The 16,256-nt window shown below is 40.4% G+C and overlaps 1 protein-coding gene across 3 annotated transcripts in view; it reads left to right on the top strand.

The window, feature by feature from the left end:
• ELOVL6 (ELOVL fatty acid elongase 6) overlaps positions 1-16,256 on the top strand; it is a 136,307-nt gene that overhangs the window by 104,424 nt on the left and 15,627 nt on the right. For all 3 annotated transcript variants that reach the window (XM_010858535.1, XM_010858533.1, XM_010858534.1), the window contains one exon: positions 14,218-14,369. In XM_010858535.1, the coding sequence (XP_010856837.1) occupies positions 14,218-14,369 (152 nt within the window). The remainder of the gene's footprint in view (positions 1-14,217; positions 14,370-16,256) is intronic.

Here is a 16,256-nt window from a genome sequence, read left to right on the forward strand (position 1 = left end):
CCCTCCTGCCTCTGTCACCTGCCAGCCTCACACCACAAGCACACACAGCTCACTCCTGCTCTGCTGTCTCCTGTCCCTGTCGTGTTCTTCTCCAGGTCTTGGCCAGAGTGGCTCCTTTTCATCAGTTTACATATCACTTTCTTTTTCTGTAAGCCTTTTTATTTGAGATATTCATATATATTCAGAAAAATGCACAAATAATTAATGTAGAGCACGATTTTTTTTTTTTTAAACAAAGTGAACTCACTTGTGTAATCCCCACCCCAGTCAAAGTATAGAATGTTACCAGCACCTCGGAAGCTTCCCTCTGTGCCCCTTCCCAACTGTTACCTCTCCAAAAGTAATCTCTGCCTGTATTTGAACTTCGCATGAACAGGATCACACAATGTATATCCTTGCATGTCCAGATTCTTTCATTCATTACATTTGTGAGTATCATCCATGTTTTGCATATAGAAGTTGCTGCTTTGTTCTTATTACTCTATAGTACTTCATTTATTCATTTATTTTACTCTATGGTAGGTTGACATTTGGTTTTTACTATGTAGATATTATGAATAATGCTGTTGTGAACATTTGAATACCTGTCCTTTAGTGTGTACTATGGAGAAGGCAATGGCACCCCACTCCAGTACTCTTGCCTGGAAAATCCCATGGGTGGAGGAGTCTGGTGGGCTGCAGTCCATGGGGCCGCTAAGAGTCGGACACGACTGAGCGACTTCACCTTCACTTTTCACTTTCATGCATTGGAGGAGGAAATGGCAACCCACTCCAGTGTTCTTGCCTGGAGAATCCCAGGGACGGCGGGGCCTGGTGGGCTGCCGTCTATGGGGTCGCACAGAGTCTTCAGACACGACTGAAGCGACTTAGCAGCAGCAGTGTGTAGTATGTTGGCATTTCTGCTCGGTTTTTACTTAAGAGAGGAATTGCTCAGTCAGAGGGTTTGGCTTAAATGTTTTCCAAAGAGTTTGTACCAATTTAAGTTCTCACCAACAGCATGTGAAAATTCCAGTTGCTCCTCATTCTCTCCAACCATTGATATTGTCCCTTTCTCTTAGCTTTAGCAATTCTGATGGGAGAATTAGTTGTTTCTTCTTTTGAAATAAATCAGCTGCCTGGATGGATTAAATCTCCAGGAACATTTTTATTTTTTCCTACTGATGTTGTGTGTTTGTCAGCACATCATAGGAACTTTCACACTGTGAGAAATAAAAAGTTAGTAGTATTTTTAAATGAATAAACCTAGGTAGAAACAATCTGATAAAATTTAATTTTTGTAAAGGGATATATGTACAATGATTTTACTTACGTTGAGTGCCAGATTCTTGTCTCAGGATTCAAGGAAGGATTATGAACTCTGATATTTACATGTAACAATAACAATGGGTTCCTTAATCTGAAATTTCTATGAACCTGCTAAGAGGGTTTGTTGATAATGGTTGAGTTCATTAAGATTCTATAATGAAGGCCATAAAGAAGGCTGAGCACTGAAGAAATGGTACTTTTAAATTGTGGTGCGGGAAAAGACTGTTTCTTGGACAGCAAAGAGATCAAACCAGTCAATCCTGAAGGAAATCCATCCTGAATATTCACTGGAAGGATTGATGCTGAAGCTCCAATACTTTGGCTACCTGATGCAAACAACAGACTCATTGGAAAAGACCCTGATGCTGAGAAAGATTGAAGGCAAGAAGAGAAGGGGACGACAGAGGATGAGATGGTTGGGTGGCATCACTGACTCAATGGATATGAGTTTGAGCAAATTTTGGGGGATAGAGAAGGACAGGGAAGCCTGGCATGCTGCAGTTTGTGGGGTCCCAAAGAATGGGACATGACTTAGCAACTGAACAACAAGAATAAAAACTTGATACATCCTATAACATATATTTATATATAGTATATTATGAGAAACGTTCCGATTTCATCCTCCTCCTCTCATGCTCTGTAGCACTCCTATCCCAAGACATTTGTACTGATGTTTATCTCTCTTTGTTTCCTTCAACCACTCATCACTGATTCTTCACCTTTAGTGATAAATGGATTCAATTTATGGCTGCAAGTGCTGAGTCATTTATCAGGCAGTCTCTTAACTTTGGTGTTGATATTGGCTGTGACTGGGCAATTTGGAACCAGTCTGTTGTTCTGTGTCCGGTTCTAACTGTTCCTTCTTGACCTGCATACAGGTTTCTCAGGAGGCAGGTCAGGTGGTCTGGTATTCTCATCTCTTGAAGAATTTTCCGCAGTGTGTTGTGATCCACACAGTCAAAGGCTTTGGCATAGTCAATAAAGCAAAAGTAGATGCTTTTCTGGAATTCTCTTGCTTTTTCGATGATCCAGTGGATGTTGGCAAAGGCTGGTTCCTCTGCCTTTTCTAAATCTAGCTTGAACGTCTGGAAATTCTCTGTTCACATACTGTTGAATCCTAGCTTGAAGGATTTTGAGCATTACCTTGCTAGCATTGAAATGAGTGCAATTGTCTGGTAGTTTGAGCATTCTTTGACATTGCCTTTCTTTGGGATTAGAATGAAAACTGACCTTTTCCAGTCCTGTGGCCACTGCTGAGTTTTCCAGATTTGCTGGTATATTGAGAGCAGCACTTTCACAGCATCATTTTTAAGGATTTGAAATAGCTCGACTGGAATTCCATCATCTCCACTAGCTTTGTTTGTAGTAATGCTTCCTAAGCCCTGCTTGACTTCACACTCCCTGTGAGTGACCCAACCATCATGGTTATCCAGGTCTTTAAGACCTTTTTTGTACAGTTCTTTTGTGTATTCTTGCCACCTCTTCTTAATCACTTCTTCTGTTAGGTCCTTGCTGTTTCTGTCCTTTATTGAGTCCATCTTTGCATGAAATGTTCCCTTGGTATCTCTAATTTTCTTGAAGAGATCTCTAGTCTTTCCCATTCTGTTGTTTTCCTCTATTTCTTTGCATTGTTTGCTTAAGAAGTCTTTCTTATCTCTCCTTGCTATTCTTTGGAACTCTGCATTCAAATGGGTGTATCTTTCCTTTTCTCCTTTGCCTTTAGCTTCTCCTCTTTTCTCAGTTATTTGTAAGGCCTCCTCACAGCCATTTTGTGACATGTTGCAATTCTTTTTCATTTCATGCATCCATTTATCTAATGGATTTTTAGAACAGCCTGACAAAAGGAATTGGGCACATAGAGAGCAGAAACTTATGGCTTACGTCTCCTCCCTTTCTTATGAGTAAAACATGACCTCACATAATTTTAGGGCTCAAATCCTAAAAGACATTCCTAGTCCCCAGTTTTGAGGATGTGGAAAGCTGAGCATCATAGTTACTTTTCTCTTCCCTCCTCACTTTCTTTATTTTTTGTTTCAGTTTTTGGGTCAGAGGAGAGACCATTTATACAAATAATGCTATATATATTCAAGTACTCTCCCAATGAAATTTTCATTAATCATCTCTCAGGTGGAAAAAAAAGTTTGATTTCTTCTTGCAGTTGCAAACCCTAGTTCAGACTGTGCAATGGAATCAATGGGTCAATGCTATTTTTCTTGGCACTGGAGTTACCATTGCCTAGTAATTTGGGAATATTCCACAAGAGATTAAGAGTTTTCTCAAAGGAACAAAGCTTTCTGTAGAAACAAGATATGTAACCACTTTTGTAGTTCTGGTGAGTTTTTTGCTTCAACATTAATTTCTACTATGCCCACATTTACTTTCAGGTTCTTTTTAGTTCATTCAAATCTCTTTTTTTAATTTTCTGCCATACTTAATTAGGGTCACTTAAGACTTTATCTCATTGTTCCCATCTTAAAAGTCCAGGAATCGGCACATTGTTCTTTCCATATGTTGGTGACAGTCAATAAACCTTAGTCAGGAGCAAGTCTCCACTCACCCAAGCATGAGTCAGATGGCATCCCATCAGTGGTGAAATTCAGAGAGAAGAGCTCTCACCTAGGACAGCAGTGACGCAGAGACAGGCATCTGTCTTCATCAGTTACCTGGACGGCTGCATCCAAAGGCTTGTGGAGTAGGGAGTGGAAGGCAGTGTGCAGGGTGAAGTCTCCAGGACATCCTTAATGCAGAGCCAGCACTCGGTGCCTCCACATCCAAGATGCCAAGTGAATTGGTATGAGATGGGTCCTGGGTATTAGAACTGTTTTAGCGTGCATCTTGGTGATTGTAACGTCCAGTCAACTTGAGAATCACTATACTAAATGAAAGCCTACTGGCAACTGAAGGGTCAGGTCTGGGTAAAGGGCAAAGGACTGGAGCTATAGTCAGAAGATTCTGCTACTTAGTAACTGTAATCTCAGGCCAGTCCCCTGCCGTCTCCATGCCTATTTCTCTCTCTGTCTGTGTAACCATGAAGGTTACATACCACACCATAGTGGGACCACATGAAGTTGTTATGAAAATAAAATTTCATCATGTAGGGACTCAGTAAATTTGTTTAAATGTGAAATACTATGCCACCATCTAGTTAAGTACTTGTCAGCCAGAACTGAAGCTGGTTTCATGTGGCTTACCTTCATATATTTTTTTACAACTCACAGTCTATGTATGTATAATCTTTTTTAAATGTATACAACCTGGATCATCCTATAGAATGTTCTGTTCCTTGTATTTTTCACTTAATCACCACATATCCTGGAGCTCTTCTATGTCAACACCTAAGGCAAATGTACCTGGTATATTTTATTGCTATATTGTTTTCATTGTAATTAATTTAATCAGGTATATTGAGATGTTTATATTATGTCTTAGCCATCTTTTTTTTTTAATCAATTTTTTAAATTGCAGTAACATTGGCTCATAATATTTTACAAGTTTTATGGGTATCCAAAGTTGTTGATCGCTCAGTCGTGTCTGACTCTTTGCCACCCCATAGACTGTGGCCCACCAGGGTCCTCTGTTCATGGGATTCTCCAGGCAAGAATGCTAGAGTGGGTTGCCATTCCCTTCTCCAGGGGATCTTCCTAATACAGGGATTGAACCTGAGTCTCCTGCATAGCAGACATATTCTTTACCATCTGAGCCAGCAGGGAAGCCCCCTGGTACTGGGTTGGCCAAAAATTCATTCAGATTATTCCACAGGATGTTACAGAAAACCCCAAATGAACCTTTTGGCCAGCCCAATCAAAACATAACATTGTTACTTCTGTCTACCTTCCAGCTGGCTCACCAGCAAACTTCTAGTATCTGTTACCATAGCGTAGATCCCCCTTACCCATTTTGCTCTCTGGTAATCAGTACCCTCTCTCTTCTGCATTTACATGTTTTTTTGTTTGGTTTGGTTTATTCATTTATTTTGTTGTTAGTTTATTAGTTGTCTCATATTCTACATCGGAGAAGGCAATGGCACCCCACTCCAGTACTCTTGCCTGGAAAATCTCATGGATGGAGGAGCCTGGTGGGCTGCAGTCCACAGGGTCGCTAAGAGTCAGACACGACTGAGCGACTTCCCTTTCACTTTTCACTTTCATGCATTGGAGAAGGAAATGGCAACCCACTCCAGTGTTCTTGCCTGGAGAATCCCAGGGACGGGGGAGCCTGGTGGGCTGCCTTCTCTGGGGTCGCATAGAGTCAGACACGACTGAAGTGACTTAGCAGCAGCAGCAGCAGCAGTTTATTAGTTTTCTCATATTCTACATATGAGTGAAACTATATGGAATTTGTCAGTCTGATTTTTTCCACTTACCTAATAACCTCTTCAAGGTCCACCCATGTTGTCCCAAATGGCTAGGTTTCAAAAGATGTGTATATTTTCAATTTTGATGAATATATATATGTTGTTCAGTTGCTATGTTGTGTTTGACGCTTTGCGACTCCATGGACTGCAGCATCCCAGGCTTCCCTGTCCTTCACTATCTCCTAGAGTTTGCTCAAACTCATGTCCATTGAGTCAGTGATAGTATCCAACCATCTCATCCTCTGTCGTCCCCTTCTCCTCTTGCCCTCAGTCTTTCCCAGCATCAGGGTCTTTTCTAATGAGTCAGCTCTTCGAGTCAGGTGGCCAAACTATTAGAGCTTCAGCATCAGTCCTTCCAATAGAATATTCAGTTGCAAACTCTGGTTAAGACTGTGCAATGGAATTAATGGGTCAGTGCTATTTGTCTTGCACTGGAGTTATTGCTGTTCTAGTTAATTTTGGAATATTCCAAAAGAGATTAAGAGGTTGATTTGCTTTAGGATTGACTGGATTAGTTCCTTGCTGTCTAAGGGACTCTTGGAAGCCTTCTCCAGCACTACTGTCCAAAAGCATCAATTCTTTGGTCTTCAGCCTTCTTTATAGTCCATACATGATTCCTGGAAAAATCATAGCTTGGACTATACGGACCTTTGTCTGCAAAGCGATGTCTCTGCTTTTTAATACACTGTCTAGGTTTGTCATAGCTATTCTTCCAAGGAGCAAGTGTCTTAATTTCATGGCTACAGTCACCATTGGTGTTGATTTTGGAGCCCAAGAAAATGAAATCTGACACTGTTTCCACATTTTCCCATCTTCTTTGCCATGAAGTGATGGGACTGGACTCCATGATCTTGTTTTTGAATGTTGAGTTTTAAGCCAGCCTTTCAGTCTCCTCTTTCACCTTCATCAAGAGGCTCCTTAGTTCCTCTTTACTTTATGACATTAAAATGGTATCATCTGCATATCTGAGGTTGTTGATATTTTCCCCAGCAATCTTGATTCCAGCTGCTGAGTCATCCAGCTCAGCATTTCACATGATGCACTCTGTATATAACTTAAATAAGCAGAGTGACAAATATACAGCTTGGACTTATTCCTTTCCCAATTTTGAACCAGTCTGTTATTCCATGTCTAGTTCTAACTACTGCTTCTTGTCCTGCATACAGGTTTCTCAGGAGGTAGGTATTCCCATCTCTTTAAGACTATTCCACAATTTGTTGTGATCCACACAGTCAAAGGCTTTAGCATAGTCAATGAAGCAGAAGTAGATGGTTTTTTGTTTTTTTTTTTTAATTCCCTTGCTCTTTCTATCATCCAGCATATGTTGTCGATTTGATCTCTTGTTCCTCTGCCTTTTCTAAATCTAGCTTGTACATCTGGAGTCTTGGTTCACGTACTGCTGAAGCCCTCCTTGAAGGATTTTGAGCATAATCTTGCTGGCATGTGAAATGAGTGCAATTGTACAGTAGTTTGAGCATTCTTTGGCATTGCCTCTCTTTGGGATTGGAATGAAAACTGACCTTTTCCAGTCCTGTGGCCATTGCTATGTTTACCAAATTTACTGGCATATTGAGTGAAGCACTGTAACAACATCATCTTTTAGGATTTGAAATAGCTCAGCTGGAATTCCATCACTTCCACTAGATTTGTTCATAGTGATACTTCCTAAGGCTTACTTGACTTTGCACTCCAGGATGTCTGGCCCTTGGTGAGTGACCACACCATCGTGGTTATATGGGTCTTTAAGCGCTTTTTTGTACAGTTCTGTGTATTCTTGCCATGTCTTCTTAATATCTTCTGCTTCTGTTAGGTACTTGACATTTTTGTCCTTTATTGTGCCAATCTTTGCATGAAACTTTCCCTTGGTACCTCTCATTTTCTTGAAGAGATCACAAGTCTTTCCCATTCTGTTGTTTTACCCTATTTCTTTGCATTGTTTGCTTCAGAAGTCTTTCTTTTCTCTCCTTGCTATTCTCTGGAACTCTGCATTGAGTTGGGAATATCTTTCCCTTTCTCCTTTGCCTTCTTTTCTCAGCTATTTTTAAGGCCTCCTCAGTCAACTACTTTGCTGTCTTTTGCCTTTCTTTTTTAAGAAGAAATATATATATATTCATTACTTTATGTAGTTTTAACATCAACTTTCTTGATCCACAAGAAACTTCAAACTTTCTAATGGAGATATACAACTAAATGTCCAAGTCAAGAGCAATCAGTCACAGCTATAAATGACCACTCAGTAAAAAGTGAAATTGTGCACTCTGAATTGTTAGTGAAGGAGGAGTAGAGAAAATAAATTTTTAAAAACTACATTGTGTGGGGTTGGCGAAAAGTTCATTCTGTTTTTTTCCATAGTATCATACAGAAAAATATAAAGGAACTTTTTGGTCAATCCAATACATCCCCATTTTACTGCCCATTTATTGGACAAAAAAAAAAAAGCTTCAGACTTTGACTTGTTATATTATTATTGGAAAATATGTTTGTAGCAAGGAACAGTCTAGACCAAACAAAAGGAGACATTCTCTATTACAGATATGTGTCCTCAAGTGTGGAAAGGTGGGTTGTCGAAAAAGACAAGATACCGATGTGGAGATGCCTTCATTCCCTGTCACACACACTGTAATATTTTGGGTCTCATTGATTTGCTTTAACATATTCGGGGATCATTGAATATTCTTCCTATTCTGGAAACTGTCAGAGTCTAGGACAGTTGTCAGAGTCTGGCTCAGACGGTAAAGCATCTGCCTACAATGTGGGAGACCCGGGTTCGATCCCTGGGTCAGGAAGATCCCCTGGAGAAGGAAATGGCAATCCACTCTAGTACTATTGTCTGGAAAATCCCTTGGACAGAGGAGCCTGCTGGGCTGCAGTCCAGGGGTCTCAAAGAGTTGGACATGACTAAGCGACTTCACTTCGCTTTAAAACAGTGTAATGGAGTTAAAGTTTGTTATTGGGGAAATCAGTGGCCTTGCCCATGTTTACAGAGTTGCTACTGTTAGATCAGCCATCCCCATTTTTTGACAACTGATAAGATCTCGTAAATATTTTTTTTTTCTGATGACAAGATACAAGTGTAATGAAACATTTTTGTTGCTCAATACTGGAAGGGATTGCACCTTTGGTTATTGAGTTAGCAGGGGGTAGGGGGCAGAGGAAGGGAGACCAGTGTGGTTGGCACTGTAGAATAAAAAATCTTTGAGAAACCTTGTTTTGATCCCTAAATACATTTAAGTTGAGGGCCAAGAAGGAAGCAATGCAAAACTGGTTTTATCAACTCTTAGTGTTCATGCAGAAATAATTGAAAGTATTATTGATGATTTATACTCATGGCTCTTTATTCTCAGGGTAGAATTCTGGAATTCTTATAGTCATTACTGAGATATTCCATTTTTGACTTCCAGAAGGCACTAAAATTGGAAGATTAGAATACAGTTATTCAACTTTTTCTCAGGTAAATACATAGTCAGACCTCATGATCACAGCGTAGTTTTAAAAGATTAGCCATATTGCTCAAGCTTTTTTATAAGAGACCCCAGTGTTTATTCCATGAGTTGTTTCTGTCAGAATTTGAAAGTTGTTTATATTATATATATATATATGTTTATTACCACTTATAATGAGCTGTAGAGAGTCTCTCCCTGCCCCAGTGGATTATAATATCTGATACTTGGTGGATGCTGATTACATAGATGTTGGTTCAATAAATGAGTCAGTCTTTCTTCACCAGTGCCATGTGTCATCCACGGGCAGATCAGGGATTAGTATTTTGTCTCATTCTCTAAGAAGTTGCAAGCTAGTGTCATCATGATTATTCAGCATATCAGTTGTAAGTAGGTGCCTATTTTAAAATGTATTTTTTAAATTGTCCATCTAATACCAACTTGCTTTCCAGTAATCAGGCAATGCAGAAATGTGTGTACAGTACAAAATAGAAGGTTCCCATCTTCATCCCCGGAGTGTCACAGTAGGAGTCCAGTGGGCATTCTTGGCACCTCCTTGAGTACATGCTGTGGCAAATGGTAATGATGATGAAGCAGGCTTCTTCTGGGCCAGAAGTCTAGAACATCTGATTGAGAAGAAGCACCTTAGTTAATCAGGGCTGTGGTTACTTCCCGATCTTCCGGCACTTGTCTAATAGGACCCAGCAGCTGATGCAGGACAGGAACATCTACCTCCACTGAGCTCTCCCCTCTTCCATTAACTGTTATAATCAAAACTAGACTCAGGCAAGAAAAATAATGTATTTCTTTAAAAAAAAAAAAAGGATGCTGGTGTGACATTACAGCTGGGAAAAGGGTGTGATGATGTATGTGGTCACATGCCCCCATTAAATACAATGGCCCATACTCTTAGCCTCTTTGAAGCCCTAGATTTACAATCTTTATCATCTGATCGAAAGATAAATTTCACATGAACCAGGAGCTCAACAATCTCTTCTTCTTGTTAGAAAATGCCCATAACACTTAAGAAGAAAACACATAATACCATGAATAATCATCAGTGCCGATCAAATTCTACATTTATCAATTTCCTTGACTTTCAATTAGGATAATTTCAATTAGGATAATTTCAATTAAGGATATTTAGTCTTAACTGGAGAAAGTTAAAAGTGATTTTCAACACTGAAGGACAGATGAAGTAAAGCAGCAGTAAAATAAAATTTTTTATTATAGTAAAAAAATAATAGTATAATAATTTATTCAGCACCTACATATGAGAGGCTGTGTGCTAACTAAATACCTTACTTATATTGTCCTATAAAATTTGTAGAATTTACAAATTAAGTATTAATTCAGGTGAATAAAGACGGAGAGAGGTTAAGTAATTTGTCTAGTCATGAAACTAATGAGAGCTCTGTGATTGGAATTTGCAGCTCTAATCTATGGGTATTGGCTCACAGTGATCTAGGCATGTGGCCTGGAAAGTGTGTCAAGATTGCAAGAGTACTGTCTGCCATAAGTATGAGTAAGGACTGGGAATAGCCAGACATAAGCTGTATATTTGTCTCTTGCATCATATCAATTATGGAGGGGAAAAAGCCTCCTCCCTTAAAGTACATTTTGGTGAAGTCTCCCAGTCTAAGAACCCTGTGCCCACTTATAACAGAAAGCTGCCTGGTTCCAAAGCTCACGGTGGCTGAGATATGCTAGGGGCAGAGGTACTGGTTTCCCACAAATAACAATAACCCCATTGGCCAAGCAGCTCCCTGATGGCTCCCCGGCAGTGGCATTGTTACATCACAACAAAGCGCCTTTGCCCTCAGACACATGCGCCCGACGGCTGGCACTGAGGTTTTCCCTGAAAAGTGCACTGTCCTCTGTTTTGAGTCAGCCTTATTGTTCAGAGCTTAGGGGGTGAGGCGCATGTCCAGACATGGGACAATAAGATGAGCTATGGACTTGTTGCCAGTAATATTGTGGATCACTGTGAGACCTAAACTTTGAATTCTGCAGTGCTCTGAAATGACCTCCCCTTCGTGCCCTCCTAAGAGTCTGGATACCTATTTAACCCTAACTCAAATGCCACCTCCTCTTCCAGGACTACTAGCAGCAGCCAGTGTTCGTGTACCGATTCTTGTCACCCTAGCACCTGGAACATTGCCAATGAGTCTTTAACAAATGAAAGAATGAATAGCTGTGCCAATACTTAGAATATTGGGTATGGTTAAACTACAGTGACTTTTGAAACTCAGGAAGATAAAAAAAGTCATTATTCCAAAACTCCTTTCATTGGATCTACTATGATCATGTCTGAGGCACATAGTCAAGCAGCAAAATGTGGTGGAGGAAGGGCTCTGCTTCCTGGGTGTGCTGGGCGGGGCTCAGCAGGAAAAGACATGGTCTCCACAATGTTGATTGTTCAGAAAAGTCACTGATCTGGGGCCTCAGGAGCAGGGACTGATACATCTTGGAAGTGCATCAAGTGTGTGTTTCTTTGCTTTCAACTGGTAGAGAAATCACTGATGTATCTCCCACTGACGTATCTGTCTATGAAAACCAGCCAACTGATACAGTCGGTGGTTCACCAGCAGCATCTGTGACCAAGACATATTTGACAGCCACAAAAGGTTAACCAGTGTTCAGAGGTTTCCTGAAAGTAGGATGCTCTGGGGTCTAAATAATAAAAAGCAGGACTCCAAATAGCTTATACAGTAAGGAAGCTCTAGCCCCAAACCAAGAAGTTTTGTGGTAAAGTCACTGAAAGATTGGTGCATTCAGCAGGTCAGTCACACCTTGGAGGAATACTTTGCGATACTCTCTCACTGAACATTATCCTCGAGGGAGCTTCCTCCTGGTGGCCAGATGTCTGCTGCTTTTCCAAGTAGTATGTGGTAATGAGCAAGGAAAACTTTCCCCAGAAGGCCCCCAGCAGCTCTCTCCTCGCATCATATTGATTAGAATTGGGCCATTGTCCATCCTAACAAGTCATTGTGAGAAAGGGAAATGGGATTACTAAAACTTGCTTAGGTAATTAGGGTTTACTCCTAAATTGAAGAAAAGATCACCTTCCTGGAGGCAATCGTGATTTGGGAAAACCTGGACAAAATCAGAATTCTTTTCAGATGGAGAAGGAGGAAGGGACTTGGCCCCCGAATAGACAACCAGAATGTCTCTCTGTAGGCTCAGTGGAAGTGCCATATCCATTTTTGCGTACTACCTTCCACAGCAGCAATCAGTCCCCAGTTTGCTAATAATTTGGTGATGGTGGCTACTTTTCATATGAAATTTAGCCATCGTCTGGTGGAATAAAGACAAAACAGTAAAAATTAATTCAGGTTAAGACAGAAAGTTCTCCATTATTTGACAGTACCAATGAAATCCAACTCCCCATTCTCAAACTGGGACAAGTTTATTGACTCTAAAGGCTTTTAGGTCATTCCACCAGGAGGGGACATTTCTTTGAGATAAGAGAGTAAGAAGAACAGCCTTCAAGTAAACACAGAAAAAAAGCTCCCCAAGAAGAGGAAATAGCATATGCACAGGTCCTAAGGCAGAAAAGTGGAAGGATCAGAACTTGTTGGAGTGATTGGCTCACAGGAGCAGGAAGAGCGTGGCAGGATGCAGGGGTGAAGAAGGAGGGGCCCTCCAGAGTCTGGCAGTTTCTGTTAAGGAGTTGGGGGTTACATTCTGTGTTCAGCAGGAAGACACTGAAGGATTAAACAGGGATCTGCAACTGTAAAATCATACCAATAATCCTATGCAGAATGCTTTTATGAGTTGGGAAGAGTAACTCTGTTTAAGGTAGGTCGTATGTTATTAGAGAAGCTGCTCATAGAGTCATCACTTAATTAATCGGCAGCTGCCAAGAATTGAACTTCATCACCTGTATTCTATGCAAAGCTGGCCTTTAGTACTCGCTAGCGGATGCATGTTTGTGGATGGGGTAGCCGAGTGGAATGACTTAGTCAAGCGACACAAAGACATTTTAAATGCTAAAGTGATTCAGTTATACATGCATATATATGTATATGTGTGTGTAGCTCTTTTTCATATTTTCCATTATGGTTTATTATAAGATACTGAATATAGTTCCCTGTGCTACACAGTAGGACCTTGTTGTTTATCTATTTTTTATATAGTAGTGTGTGTGTCAGCTAATCCCAAACTCCTAATTTATTCTTCCCCCAACCCCCTTTCCCCTTTGGTAACCATACGTTTGTTTTCTATGCTCACTGACTTTGGAACCTAAAAAGGGAATGCTGCCAGAAAAAAAGATGGGCAAACACATCTCTCCCGTGATCAGTCAGCTCTCCCTTCACTCATGTACATGGCTTGTGAACTCTGGAACATATGTCTATGGGGTTCACATCATGGTGGAGGCTGTGTGTTCCAGTTGACAAGTCCTTTCATACTTCACTCACATCACTGAGCTCAACACACTCCAGAGCTCTCCCGTTTCTTTAGCGGTTCCGTGATAACAAGTCCACATGTAAGTTTACTTCTCAAGCCACGATCTCACTTTTTCAGCCCTTGGAGCACCTCTGACTATGCAGAGGCAGATACATTACAGGACACTGAAGAACGGGGTCGACGCAGTGTCAGGGCCTAGTTCTGGGAGCTCAAGGGAGTGAAGCTGGGTGGGCTGCAGGGTTGGCAGTAGAGCTCAGCCTTCTTCCTTTGGCTTCTGTGCGAAAAAAATGGATTAGAGAGATTCAAGGGAACAGAGGCAGGGGATTTGGAGAATGATTGGACAAGGGACAGAACTGAGATAATTCCAAAAGTTTTCGGCCAATTCCCTCTCATCCCCAAGGGATAGTTGTCAAGTTGAAACACTAAGATAATTGGAGTTCTTGAGATCCTGCCCTGGATCTAGTCCCCTTTTCCATGACCTCTTTTTGGAACATGGGTGAAGAGTGAAGTGGCATGGCCTTCAGAATAAAACTCTGAGTAGTTTTCTTGCTCTTGTTAACAAAACATTTTTAAATGCTTCTGGGGAAATGCAAATGATTGTGGTGCAGTTCTGCCTATTTCTGCCAACAGCAGTCTTCTACTAATGGTTAATGTTAGACATGAAATTATTTTCCTGAATATTGTTTCTTCTCTTTTTTCATTATGAAGTATATTCGGTGCTCTTCGAACTGGTGCTTATATGGTGTACACTGTGATGACCAAAGGCCTGAAGCATTCAGTTTGTGACCAGGGTTTTTACAATGGACCTGTCAGCAAATTCTGGGCTTATGCATTTGTGCTAAGCAAAGCACCCGAACTAGGTGAGTGTCTTCTCTCTTTCCATTTCCTCCCCCACCCTCACCCCTTTGTAGTTACACACCCGTAATATTTATTGAAAAATCAACAAAGAAATAATTTGAAGGTCCTATTTTACTGGTTGCAGGAAAATTACAATAAGTGAATTTGCATTCTTAACTAACTTCCATTATGTTTGTTCTCTTCCCTCCTTTTAAATAATTGTACCTTGTGTGTATCAAGAGCCAAAAAGTTTATATAGAACATGCATGGATCCAAGCCTCACTGAAAGCACAGTTCCAGGGGCTAAGAACATCTATCTAGCCCCTTCTCTGAGGGTTTTAACAGCTGAGCTAATATTAGAATATTGGGGACAGTTAGCCTCACAGCTATTTCCCAGTCTCACAGGGAAGCGTATGTTCAGCTCTGGAGTTTGGATACAGACTAGGACATTCAGCCTTTTGTTTGGGTAGCCTCATGTTCTCATTCACAAAATATTAAGGGTTAGCTTCTGATGTTGTTTAATTTTAATCAATTGAAGAAATAGGCCTTAGAGAAATGTAATTCATCTTCTAGAAATTAATCCAAAATGCTGGTACTAGATAGGTAGATTCCTAATAGTTTTTGCTTTAACTCTTTAATAGTCTTGAATATAAGTGTGTCACAAGTTAACAGACACAGTAGAAAATCAAGTAGCAAGGGTTTTTTTGTTTTGTTTTGTTTTTTTTTAACACAGGCACAGTTCCCCAGGAAAATATCTTTGTTGACAGAAAAAGGGAGCCACCGGTGATGAAAAGATCTGAGTTCATCTATGAGCCATGCTGGCCAGCCTCTCACAGATTGGTCCACATCCTTAGGGGACACCTGTCTATCCTCTGGGTTTCTTAATGTTTTATCTGTAATTAAGAATTGGCTTATTTAGTTCAAAATTTTAATCTATCAATTGTGTTCCATCTCCTGTTTCTCCTGAAAAGGGGGTTGGAAGTTGTAATTTCATTTTAAGTTACCTACAGTATTAGCTATCGAGTCTTTCTGAAAGGTCCGCCTAGTTTGTATCTGTTCACAGAGGATATGACATGCCTCTGATGTATGCATCCTCTACCTCTAGCCACTCTTCATCAGAGGTCTAATCTGCTGGCAGTTGGTTTGAACTGTTGGTTTGACCACTTCTTCCCAGGTCAAAGACAAGGGAGGAACAGCAGGAAAAACTTCAGCACTCACACATACAGCCTATCAAAAGTCTTAGAGTGAAATGCATTAGTATGGACTCAGTTTATTCCTTTAATAAATTTTTAAATTTTTTTTATTGAAGTATAGTTGATTTACATGTTTCCCTAATTTCTGTTGCACAGTAAGGTGATTCTGTTATTCATATACATTCTTTTTCATTACGGCTTATCATAGGGTATTGAATATATTAATAGTTCCCTGTGTTCCAGTAGGACTTTGTTGTTATCCATTCTATATACAATAGTTTGCATCTGCTAATCCCAAACTCACACTTCATGCCTCCCCTGCTTGCCCCCTTGGCACCCTCAGGTCACTTCTCTATGTCTGTGAATCCATTTCTGTTTGGTAAAATTCATTTGTGTCATATGGTAGATTCCACATATAAGTGATATCATATGGTATTTGCCTTTCTTCTGACTTATTTCACTTAGTATGATCATCCCATCCACACTGCTGCATATGGCAGTATTTTATTTTTTATGGCAGAGCAGCATTCCACTGTATGTATGTGCTGCATCTTCTTTATTCATTTGTTGACAGATACTCCAGGTTGCTTCCATGTCTTGGCTATTGAGAATAGTGCTGTTATGAACACAGGGGTTGCATGTATCTTTTTGAATTATAGTTTTGTCTGAATATATGCCCACGAGTGGGATTGCTGGATCATGTGGTAGCTCTGTTTT

Source organism: Bison bison, unplaced genomic scaffold, assembly GCF_000754665.1.
Source record: "Bison bison bison isolate TAMUID 2011002044 unplaced genomic scaffold, Bison_UMD1.0 scf7180017864389, whole genome shotgun sequence".
NCBI classification, from domain to species: domain Eukaryota; kingdom Metazoa; phylum Chordata; class Mammalia; order Artiodactyla; family Bovidae; genus Bison; species Bison bison.